This window comes from Erythrolamprus reginae, chromosome 5 (genome assembly GCF_031021105.1).
Source record: "Erythrolamprus reginae isolate rEryReg1 chromosome 5, rEryReg1.hap1, whole genome shotgun sequence".
Taxonomy (NCBI): domain Eukaryota; kingdom Metazoa; phylum Chordata; class Lepidosauria; order Squamata; family Dipsadidae; genus Erythrolamprus; species Erythrolamprus reginae.
In genome coordinates, this window is record NC_091954.1 from 107,474,994 (window position 1) to 107,487,959 (window position 12,966).

Consider the following 12,966-nt stretch of genomic DNA (forward strand, 5'->3'; position numbering starts at 1 on the left):
CAGGGAATGGAGATTTTGCAGTATCCTTCCCCCAGGAGTGGGCAGGGAATGGAGATTTTGCAGTATCCTTCCCTTGGAGTGGGGAGGGAATGGAGATTTTGCAGTATCCTTCCCCCTTGGGTGGGGAGGGAATTGAGATTTTGCAATATCTTTCCCCCAGGAGTGGAGAGGGAATGGAGTTTTTGCAGTATCCTTCCCCAAGGAGTGAGGAAGGAATGGAGATTTTTGCAGTATCATTCCCTTGCTATGCCCACCAACCCATGCCCACAGAACCAGTAGTTTCAAAAAAATTGGACTTCACCACTGGGTTGAATAGTTGTTCATAGTTAAACAAGTGTGTGATTTTTCTTTTAAACATCCTAGCTTTGCAAGTTGGTAACAAGCCTTTTTCTTTTTCAGACAGAGAATGGCCTAAGAGATAATGAAATAAAATTCCGAGTCTCTGAATGGGAAGTCATCCAAGAAGCAGGCATGAAGCTGAAACCAATGTATGGACCTGGATATACTGGCATGAAAAACCTGGGGAACAGCTGCTACATCAACAGTGTATTGCAAGCCATTTTCAGTATTCCTGAATTTCAGAGGGCGTAAGTCATTTCTAGGCATTTCATAAAAACTCAATTTTTACAGATTAGAAACAAGCAGATATATTCATAATCTGTCCCATTGCATGTAGGTGAAAAGAGATTCATTTCTCCTATATGCAGTGGAAGTGATGTGCCGGTGCCTGGAGGCTGTTGGGGTCTGGATGGGTGTCAACAGACTCAAACTCAACCTTGATAAGATGGAGTGGCTGTGGGTTTTGCCTCCCAAGGACAATTCCATCTGTCCGTCCATTACCCTGGGGGGGGGGGGGGAATCACTAACCCCCTGTTATTTGCATTGGCAATTGAGGTCTTAGCAAATAAAATTAGAAATGACAAGGAGTGGAGAGGTTACCAAATAGGAAAACTTGAATTAAAATTAAACCTTTTTGCAGATGATGCTATAGTATTGGACTAAACCCCAATTGAAATGATGAAAAGAATAAAGATCATACTCCAGGAATTTAAAGACCAGTCGGGTCTTACAGTTAATATAGAGAAATCAGAGATAATTTGTTTAAATACAGGCCCTAAAGAGCAAATTGAGATACAAAAAGTGTCAGGATTGAAACTAGGATGTAAAAAAATGAAATACTTAGGAGTTTGGTTGTTAAAGAATCCTAACAAAATTGCGACGGTTAATTATAATTCAATATGGAAGAGACTTCAAAAGCAGATAAAAAACTGGAAGAAAAAAAGGTTGAGAAGAATTGCTAAGATTAGAGCCCTTAAAATGATGATTATACAAAAAATGATGTATTTATTTCAGGTTTTACCAGGTACCTTTCCTGGTGCAAAATTGAGAGAATGGGATAGTAAACTAAATTTTTGGATTGAAGGAAACAAAAGGCCTAGAATAAGGAAAAAATGGCTGTTTGCCCACGAGAAAGAGGGGTGGGGGGTGGGGAAGCCCGAGCTTAGAATTATATAGAGAAGCATTTCAAATAGAAAGATTAATTGAACTACAGTTATGGGGGGGAAAGAAGTGGGTGAAATTGGAAAAGGAAATTAATAATATAAATAATAAGGAGTTATTATTTAAAAAATGGAGTAAAATAGAAATTAATAATTTAACCGACCCTCTGAAAGCAGGTTTAGAAATATGGTTTAAATGGCAGGGGAAATGGGGAATTAGAAACTCAAAATTATCAACGTTACATGTATTGAATACAGGTAATGACGTTAACTTAAGCAGAATTATAAAAGAGTTAAATAGTAAAGGGATAATGAGAATTGAACAGTTATATGAGAAGGACGGGAGAGTTAGTAGAACTTGGCTGGAATGGTGGCTGGGTCAACAGAAATGGCTGCAGATTAATGCAATAAGTAAATATTTAAATAAAAGTGAGAATAAAGAAGTGTTTAGAAAATGGGGTTTTTAAAATGTTTTTAGTAGAAATTTAGATTTGTTATAAATTGTTTTTCACTTTGTTGTGAGCCGCCCCGAGTCTGCGGAGAGGGGCGGCATACAAATCGAAATAAATAAATAAATAAATAAAATTTCTTGAGAGAAGAAAATTGTTTAGAGAAAATAATAAAAGAAAAGATTAATAATGCAAAAGCTCAAACTAGCAATATATATAGAATGTTATTGCAAGCATAACAGGAAGTAATAAAAGGTTTGACAAGATGCTGGCAAAATGATTTACAAATAGATGAAAGTGAAATGAAAGAAATAGTAGAAAATATACATAAGATTAAAAACACAAGAGTTAAAGAGATGAGAAGAAAAATCTTACATAAATGGTATTATACACCAGCACAATTTGCACACTTCCAGGGAAAGAGAAAGGTAATTGTTGGCATGGTTGCCAAAAGAAAGGAATTTTCATGCATATGTTCTGGGAGTGTGTAGAAATTCAGAAATTTTGGAAGGAAGTGCAGAATGAAATAAATAAAATGTTAAATATTAATTGGACAATTACAAAAGAAATAGTGATTTTAATTAAACAAAGAGAACTAAGAGATTTTAAAGAAAAAAAACCTGCAGCATTGGAAAGTGCTCAAGCGGTAGTGGTATTGGGTTGGAAAGAGTCTATAAAATGGACATTACAGAACTGGTACTGGTACATGGTGGATCACATTCATTTTGAAATCATGGAAATAAGATTAAACAACTTTGATGAAAACAAACTGGAGAAGCTGATGGCACGATGGAATAAGGTGAAAGGTTATATGCTGAGTAGAATCTGTGATGCAAATGTGAAAAATAAACTCCAATCACTCTTTCAGTAATAACAAATGCAAAGTAGAGCCAAGGAAATATATATATATATAAACTAGTAAATATTTGAACCCCCCGCAATGGGTGGTGGTGGTGATGGGTTTTTTTTTTTGTCGGTCAGGTGATGGGCACATGCACTGTACACTGTTTTATGTTTGTTTTATGTAACCATATTTACAAAATTAATAAAAATATATTAAAAAAACAAAACAAAAAACTAACCTTCTCAGAGAGGGCCGCAACTTGGGCGTCCTCCTCGATCCACAGCTCACATTAGAGAAACATCTTTCAGCTGTGACGAGGGGGGTGTTTGCCCAGGTTCGCCTGGTGCAACAGTTGCGGCCCTATTTGGACCGGGAGTCACTGCTCACAGTCACTCATGCCCTCATCACCTCGAGGCTCGACTACTATAATGCTCTCTACATGGGGCTACCTTTGAAAAGTGTTCGGAAACTTCAGATCGTGCAGAATGCAGCTGCGAGAGCTATCATGGGCTTTCCTAAATACGCCCATGTCACACCAACACTCCGCAGTCTGCATTGGTTGCCGATCAGTTTCTGGTCACAATTCAAAGTGTTGGTTATGACCTATAAAGCCCTTCATGGCACCGGACCAGAATATCTCCAGGGCCGCCTTCTGTCGCACGAATCCCAGCGACCAGTTAGGTCCCACAGAGTTGGCCTTCTCTGGGTCCCGTCAACTAAACAATGTCGTTTGGCAGGACCCAGGGGAAGAGCCTTCTCTATGGCGGCCCTGACCCTTTGGAACCAACTCTCCCCAGATATCAGAGTTGCCCCCACCCTCCTAGCCTTTCGTAAGCTCCTTAAAACCCACCTCTGTCGTCAGGCATGGGGGAATTGATATTTTCCCTCCCCCTAGGCTTATAAAATTTATGCATGGTATGCTAGTAGGTATGATTGGTTTCTAAATTGGGGTTTTAATTTAACTTAAACTTAAATATTAGATTTGTTTACATTGTACTATTCTTGCTGTGAGCCGCCCCGAGTCTGCGGAGAGGGGCGGCATACAAATCTGATTAATAAAATAATAAATAAAATAAATAAATTTGTAAAACTTTAAAATGGCTGTTGGAGAGCAGGGCACAATTTACCCAGCTGCCTAGGTATAGCTCAATGGCCAATAAGAACATACAGATGAGGCCATGGACTACATTACCCAAAGTGCAATCTGTTACTACATTCCCCTAATTTATTTATTTAATTTATTTATTTTATTTATTAGATTTGTATGCCGCCCCTCTCCGTAGACTCAGAGCGGCTAACAACAATAATAAAACAGCATATGACAAATCTAATATTAAAATAACTAAGAAACCCTTATTAAAAACCAAACATACACACAAATATACCATGCATAACTTGTATAGGCCTGGGGGGGGAAAGGAATATCTCAAGTCCCCCATGCCTGATGACAGAGGTGGGTTTTAAGGAGCTTACGAAAGGCGAGGAGGGTGGGGGCAATTCTGATCTCTGGGGGGAGCTGGTTCCAGAGGGTTGGGGCCGCCACAGAGAAGGCTCTTCCCCTGGGTCCCGCCAAATGGCATTGTTTAGTTGACAGGACCTGGAGAAGGCCAACTCTGTGGGACCTAATCGGTCGCTGGGATTCGTGCGGCAGAAGGCGGTTTCGGAGATATTCTGGTCCGATGCCATGCAATGTCTCCAGCACTGTGCATGGGTCCGAGCTAGATTTTGCTTCTTCGCATGTGCAGGAACCAAAATCTCATGATGGGATGCGCACACGAGAGAAAGATTTGCCCATGCGCAAAAGCAAAAAAATGGCTGAAACTCCCGCTTCCTGAACCATCCAATTAGGGGAAACTCCGGCTGTTGCTAAGGACGCAACGCCCTTCCCCACGCGACTTGCACACAAATATTCCTTGAGGAATATTGGACACCAAAAAAAGTTCGTCATCACTGCAATAAAGTCTTTCTGCTATTGATTGATTGATTGATTGATTGATTGATTGATTGATTGGATGCCGTATTTGTATGCCGCCCCTCTCTGTAGACTCTTGTAGTACAGGAGTGACAAATGGTAGTAGGGAGGGCTTCTTGTAACTTAAAATCTGTTTGGTTCTGTGTCAAAGATTATATCCATCTGTAAAAGAAGGCAACCTTCTGTGAATTATTATGGGATTCCAAAATGTCTGCCTTTCTTTCTTTTTTATTTATTTATTTATTTGTCAAACAAGTAGAGTATAGTACATATTAACATAACATAACATAACATAAGTAGAACATAGTGATAGAAAGGATAATAAGACAGTAGAACAGGGACATTAGGCACATAAGTGCACTTATACACGCCCCTTACAGACCTCTTAGAAAAGGGGAGAGGTCAATTGTAGATAATGTAAGGTTGAAGATTTTGGGGTTGGGGGAAGCAACAACAGAGTCAGGTAATGAGTTCCAGGCGGTGACCACTCTATTGCTGAAATCGTATTTTCTGCAGTCACGTTTGGAGCGATTTACATTCTGTTTGTATCTATTACGTGCTCTTGTGTTGTTGTTGTTAAAGGTGAAGTAGTCACCTTTAGGGAGTACATTATGATGTATGATTTTATGTACAACAGTTAAATCAGTTCGGAGACGACGTAGTTGTACATTTTCTAGATTTAGTATTTGAAGTCTGGAGGAGTAGGGTAATTTGTTACGTGAGGAGGAGTGAAGGATAATAAAAGTCGTTGGTTTTTGTAATTTTTCAATATGTTCTCCTTTTCCTATTTATCTTCTGCTGTTCTTTACGTTAGGTATGTGGGAAACCTTCCACGGATATTTGACTATTCTTCTTTGGACCCAACACAAGATTTCAACACTCAAATGTAAGTGGCTGGGCTCTGGGCTTTTTGGGCTCTGTGGACCAGTGGCTGGGTGGTGATGATGATTTTGTGTGTGTGTGTGTGCCACTTGCACAAATGCAACTTTATGTGTGTGCATGCTCGGCTGCTTCTTGCATCGCTCAGTTATTATTTATTATTATTTATTAGATTTGTATGCCCCCCCCTCCGAAGACACGGAGCGGCTCACAACAATAACAACAATGTAACAAATCTAATACATTAAAAGAAGTCTAAAACCCATTGTATAAAACAGTGTTTCCCAACCTTGGCAACTTGAAGATATTTGGACTTCAAGTCCCAGAATTCCCCAGCCAGACTTGAGGATACACTAATGGCATTGGACCAGAGTACCTCCGGAACCGCCTGCTACCGCATGAATCCCAGCGACCGATAAGGTCCCACAGAGTTGGCCTTCTCTGGGTCCCGTCGACTAAACAATGTCGTTTGGCGGGCCCCAGGGGAAGAGCCTTCTCTGTGGTGGCTCCGGCCCTCTGGAACCAGCTCCCCCCCGGAGATTAGAACTTCCCCCACCCTCCCTGTCTTTCGTAAACTACTCAAGACTCACTTATACCGCCAGGCATGGGGGAGTTGAGACAACTTTCCCTCCGGCTTTTTTATACTTTGTTTTATGTTTGGAATGAATGTGCTGTTTGGGGTTTTTTTTTTAAAATAATGATAGGGTTTTATATGTTTTTTAATATTAGATTTGTTCCATTACTATATTGTTTTTATTACTGTTGTGAGCTGCCCCGAGTCTTTGGAGAGGGGCGGCATACAAATCTAATAAATAATAATAATAATAATGTCTTCTTGGGAATGTCGGATGAGTCCAGATTAGATTCCTGTTGACAGATGGCTGATTTAAACTTACTTTTTGCTTCCTGTCCTTTCTCCCTTTTAAAAACTTAGTGGTATGCTTTCTGTCTCTTCCCTGTCCCTTCTCCTTTGCTGCAGGGCTAAATTGGGACATGGGCTTCTTTCAGGCCAGTATTCAAAACCTCCAGTGAAATCTGAACTCATTGAACAGGTGATGAAGGAACAACACAAGGTATTTGACCCACCATATTCATCTTGAGAAGTAAGGAGATGTGAATAACCACCATCGTTTTAGCAAGACAATTGTCTCTTTGAAAATCACAGATTCGGCAATAGCTGAATTTTTATTTATAATTTTGGCACAGGTATTCCTCGACTTACGACCGGTTGTTTAATGATTGTTGGAAGTTACGATGTATCCCCAAAGGTATTCATGGTCACATGACCCATTTGCAGCCATTTTCAGTGTCATGGGATCATGTGACCATCCATCACAACAGTTTTGTTCCAAAACTGATTTTTGGCAAAACTGTGCTCATAACAAACTATTGAGTGAATTTTACAAGCACTGTGCTTACTTAATGAACACCACAAAATAAAGTCGCAAAATAGGTTCAGTCACACAACCGACTCGTGACTGTTATGACTTATGATGACAATGGACATGATCCTGTATTTATTTTTTATTTATTTGTTTTGTCAAGCGTACATATGATTACAGAAAAGTATGAACATGACTGTGAATACATAAAATTTATAAACATGGTTATGAGTACATGAAATGGTTACGAATACGTAGGGACATTAGGACAAGGGCTGTAGGCATGCTGGTGCACTTAGGTGCATCCCAGGGGAAGAGCCTTCTCTGTGGCAGCCCCGACCCTATGGAACCAGCTCCCCCCTGAGATTAGAACTGCCCCCACCCTCCTTGCCTTTTGTAAACTCCTTAAAACCCACCTCTGTCATCAGGCATGGGGGAACTGATATAACTTCCCCAGGCCTATATTGTTTATGTATGGTATGTTGTGTGCATGTTTTTTTAAAATTATGGGTTTTTAGTTTTAATTATTAGATTTGTATTCTACATTGTTTTTCTGTAACTGTTGTGAGCCGCCCCGAGTCTACGGAGGGGGCGGCATACAAATTTAATAAATAAATAAAATAAAATATATATTATATTTATATATACAGTATTATATTATATTATATTATATTATTATATCATATTCATTCATTTAGTATACTATACTATATTACTATATCATATCATATATCTTATCTTATACTGAAAGATTTTTGCAAAGCTCAAGATAGAATTCTTTTTATGGAACTTCAAAGATTTGGAAATTAAATCCCGTGTTGTTATGCCATGTCACAATAGCTTTGTTCAAATGTTAGGCTGACGCAGGAGAAAATGTTGTGCATCTCTCTGAGGGCATCACTGAAATTGGACATCCAGATTTCAAATAACAGCAACATGATTTTCTGCCAATTTTGACAGGATATTGAGTACAATAAATGCTTCTAAGAAGCTTAGCAAACTTATTGCAACAGAAACTAGCAAAATGCACACCAAAGGGGGAAAAAAATTGGGCCAAACATTCAGTCCATCTACTTAGTGAAATACAGGTAGTCATTTACAATTGAGCCCAACATTTCCACTGCAAAACAAAACAGTTGTTAAGTCAGTTTTGTCCCATTTTACGTCACATTCATGCCACAGTTTTAGATTTAGATTTTAGATTTATTGGATTTATATGCCGCCCCTCTCCGCAAACTCGGGGCGGCTCACAACAATAATAAAAAACAGTACATAATAACAAATCCAATGCCCACCAATCTAATTACAATTTAAAATTCATAAATTCATAAAACAGTCCCAATATATATAAAAAACAGGCACACAGTCAATCAATCAAAGTTGTTAAGTGAATCGCTTTAATTGTAAAATTAGTAACTCGGTTGTTAAATGAATCTGATTTCCCCATTGACTTTGCGAAAGGGGATCAAAAGTGTGAAAAACTATCATGTCACTTTTTTCAGTACCATTGTAACTTCGATTGGTCTTATACTCCCCCAAATATGGTAAGTGGAACCCATCCCTTTATCAGTGGCTTCCAAGGGAATTCAGTCTGAAAATTAATTCTTTACAAAGTATAGTCTCATGCAGTATAAACACGGATAGAGGAAAAATTGATATATTTAAAAGTTATGTCAGTTGGTATCCCAGTTTTTCTACTTTGGCTAAAAATGCCTTTGTATTCTGAAATGTAAATGTTCCATTAAACTGATTTATTGTTAATCGTGCCTCTGCACGGGAACAGATTTGTGCAGTGGCCTAGAGGTGAGACTCTCGTTTCACAAACAGGAGGCTGTGAGTTTGATCCCAGTTAGAGGCAGATATTTCTATCTCTGGGCATGTTGAGAATATATCTGCTGAATGTAACTCCTCATTGGTGACAGGAAGGGCATCGGGCCAGTAAACACTCAGCTCCATTTAGTTACCCAGACTCCATTCTGCAAGGGATTAGGGTTCATTAAAAGATGCTTCTGCTGTCGGGCCTGGAAATAATCTTGGGCCTCTGCACAGGAATCTTCTCAACACTAAATTGATGCTAGATAAGGGCCAGTGGAATTCAAGAGGGGAGAATAGACTTAGTCCACTTGTGACTATGTAGAGATTCTAGGCTGATTCTTCTTTTGACTCCACCCCAGCACTCTTTCTTCTACAGAAAACAACACTGAGCTAGTATTGTACATAAAAGTAAGAATGAAATACACTATGAAGCTATTTATACCTGCCTTACTTTATAAACTTTGTTTACTGAGAGACCATTGACATAATAGTTACATCTAGTTAGCCTCGGAGTCCCAGGCAAGATTTTATTACCCCTAAATATGGAAATTCATTGCAGACCTTCATACTTCACCTCTTACCCCTCTCTCTAAAATGAGATGTATCTGTCTGTCTGTCTGTCTGTCTGTCTGTCTGTCTGTCTGTCTGTCTGTCTATCTATCTGTCTTTCATTCATTCAGTTTTTATGGGCTCTCATTTCAACAAGTGCCTCTGGGGGGTCAGTCATATTTTTTTTAAAAAATCCCATCATTTTATTTATTTATTTATTTATTTTATTTATTAGATTTGTATGCCACCCCTCTCTGTAGACTCGGGGCGGCTCACAAAAATAACAAGAACAATGTACCATATTTCCTAAAAATATCTAACACAGACTTTAATTAAATCCCAGAACTATTTACTGGTATATTTCTTTTCAGAAGCTGGTACCGCTTCTGAAATTTGATTTTTTTAAATTTTTTGTAGCAATGTCTTTAATTGCTTGGGTGGAAATGACTGTAATTCTCATGTCAATCTCGTTTTGTGATTTATACTGTACTGCTGAATGTTGCTGTCAGTATTCATGGGTTTTAATGATTTGTGGGTTTTTAAAAAAGATGTCAGTACATGCAGTTACTTTAATCTATAAAAAGGGACCGATTCTAAGATGGTTGGTTGGTTTTGTCTGTCATTAATTAATTAATGACAGACAAAACCAACCAACCAACCAACCAACCAACCAACCAACCAACCAACCAACCAACCAACCAACCAACCATCTCAGTAATATAATGTAATGTAATGTAATGTAATGTAATGTAATGTAATGTAATGTAATGTAATGTAATTAATTAATTAATTAATTAATTAATTAATTAATTAATTAATTAATTAATTAATTAGCTAACTAACTAACTAACTAACTAACCAACCAACCAACCTCTGGCGGGTCCCAGGGGAAGAGCCTTCTCTGTGGCGGCCCCGACCACCTGGAACCCTCTGGAACCAGCTCCCCCCTGAGATTAGAATTGCCCCCACCCTCTTTGCCTTTCGTAAACTCCTTAAAACCCACCTCTGCCATCAGGCATAGGGAAACTGAAATAACTTCCCCAGGCCTACATTGTTTATGTATGGTGTGTTGTGTGCATGTTTTTAAATTATGGGTTTTTAGTTTAAATTATTAGATTTGTATTACATATTGTTTTGCCACTATTGTTGTGAGCCGCCCCGAGTCTACGGAGAGGGGCGGCATACAAATTATTATTATTATTATTATTATTATTATTATTATTATTATTATTAATAATAATAATAATAATAACAACAACAACTAACTAATTACATTTTATTAGCCATCCATCTTACCACTGGGTAACTGGGTAGAAAGCCTGTAAATTTGCTATTTATTCCACTTGTTACTTTATTTTTTCCTATTCTTACCCCCCCCCCCCTTTTGATGTGCCTTTTTTCATAGATTGATTACACATGGCATATTTAAAAAGGAAAGGTCGCTGTGTAACAGATACAGGGATGCAGTAGCTAATGCGGATATTTTTCTTCTGGGAAGAGCTACATGGGTAAACAGAGATATATTTATGGAGGGCTGCAATTTGAATCAGTAGGTTAATCAGCCGAACTTTGTCTAGAAGGCAAATTTTGCGAGTGATTAATGTCAGGTCAAGAGTTAAAAAAGCAGCTCTTTCTGACAGCCCCTTTGATTGCATTTTATTTTGATTGTGGATTCTTGGATTTCTGTGCTGTGCTTGTTTGAAGACCCAAAATTAAAAATCCTAAAAAGAGGTCAGTGAAAGCATGTTGAATGAAGTCAAAGAGGTTTAAAGGCCACCTAGAGAGAGAGATCTATGCAGATTTTCTGAAGACAAATGAAAAGTGAAATGCGTATAATTTGGAGGTGAGAAAATGCTGACAGTGACAATTTCTTTCTAATAATGAGTAATAGCAGCTTTATTTATTCAATATCTCAGCCCAACCCCCCCCCCCCCAAAATCCAAATGCAATTTTAATATTCACCATGCCGCAGTCAACCCCTAGTGATTTCACTGACCCATTCGTGGAATGTTCTTGGCAATATCATAAAAGTTTTTTAAAATTAACTTATTTATAGTGATGGGTGAACTGAACCCGCACAATTTGGGTCCATACCGAATTTTGCGGTGTTTGGTATGCCGAACACGAACACGAAATTTTTCCAAAGTTCGGGCAAAGTTTGGGGTCGTGTTTGGCGTTTGGAGCTTTGACGTCACCGGCAGGTTGCTAAGGACGCCAGGGTGATCACTTCCTGGATTCCATGGGATCTAGGAAGTGATCACCTTGGTGTCTTTAGCAACCTGTCAGTGACGTCAAAGCTTCACCCCCAGAATCTCTTCGTGGGAGGGATTCCCCAGCTCCTTCAAAGGGAGGTCTTCACATAAAAATAAGCATTGTTATTTTTATGAAAAAGGACACCGCAGCGGCACTGCAAACAAAGGGCTGTCCTTTCACGTAAAAATAAAAATAAACATGGAATCCAGGAAGTCCTTGGCGTCCTTAGCAACCTTCCGGTGATGTCAAAGCTCCGCCCCGGAATCTCTTCATGGAAGGGATTCCCCCTTCGGGTTCGAGTTTGGATGCGGTTCAGGTTCGGCCGAATTTTGCATAAAATTCACCCGAAATTGCCGAACCCAAACACCGTTGGGTTCGCCCATCACTACTTATTTAGTCTCCAGTCTTGGAATTCACTGGTGTTCCCTATCCAAGTCCTAATAATTTGCTCACAGATAGGCTGAATGTTCTGCCTTTGGGATATCTTGGAGAAGTTTCCATCTTTAAAAAGGAAAAAGAGGTGGATCCAGAGAATAACTAAAAATATTCTCTCCGGTTCTAGATACTATATTTTAAGAAGGATTGAGAGAAACTAGTGCAGAGAAAGATAGTGGCAATGGCTGGGAAATTAAAGTCCTTTGATGAGAGATTGATTGAAGAGGTTATGATTGTCTGGTTTTGAGAAGATAAAACTAAAAGGTGAATTTGATAAAGTTCTTTAGGTATTGGGAGGGATGCCCTGTTCTCTATTGCAGTGATTTTCAACCTTTTTTGAGATGCGGCACATTTTTTACATTTACAAAATCCTGGGGCACACCACCAACCAAAATGACACTCTAAGACAGTACATATTATACATATTATCCCCCCCCCTGTGTGTTTGTATACACAGTCTTGAACCATTTCCAAAAACAGGTGAGGGCTGGGTTTTTTTTCTCTCTCTTATTCTTTGGGTGCTTTTTATCATATGCTTTAAATCAAGAGTCACTTCTCTCTTTTGTTTCTCTTTCTTTCCTCTCATTCTCTGCCTCAATCATTTTCTCATTTCTCTTTTTTTCTCCCCTTTTTTCTCTCATTTCCCTCTCTCCCTCTCCTTCTCTCTCTCTCTCTTTCTTTCTCTTTCTCTCTCTTGCTTTCTTTCTCTCTCACATACACACTCTCTCTTTCTCTCTTTGTCTCGCTTTCTTTCTATTTCTCTCTTGCTTTTTCTCTCTCTTGCTTTCTTTCTCTCTCTTTCTCTCCCCCTGCTCTCTCTTGCTTTCTCTATCTCTCACTTTCTCTCTCTCTCTTTCTTTCTCTCTCTCTCTCATTCTCTTTCCCTTGC

General features: G+C 38.9%; 1 protein-coding gene across 1 annotated transcript in view; it reads left to right on the plus strand.

The window, feature by feature from the left end:
• The window catches only part of USP13 (ubiquitin specific peptidase 13), a 106,631-nt gene that overhangs the window by 64,013 nt on the left and 29,652 nt on the right, over positions 1–12,966 (plus strand). Inside the window, exons 8-10 of the mRNA XM_070753674.1 lie at positions 400–587; positions 5,579–5,650; positions 6,623–6,716. Coding sequence (XP_070609775.1) covers positions 400–587; positions 5,579–5,650; positions 6,623–6,716 — 354 coding nt within the window. The remainder of the gene's footprint in view (positions 1–399; positions 588–5,578; positions 5,651–6,622; positions 6,717–12,966) is intronic.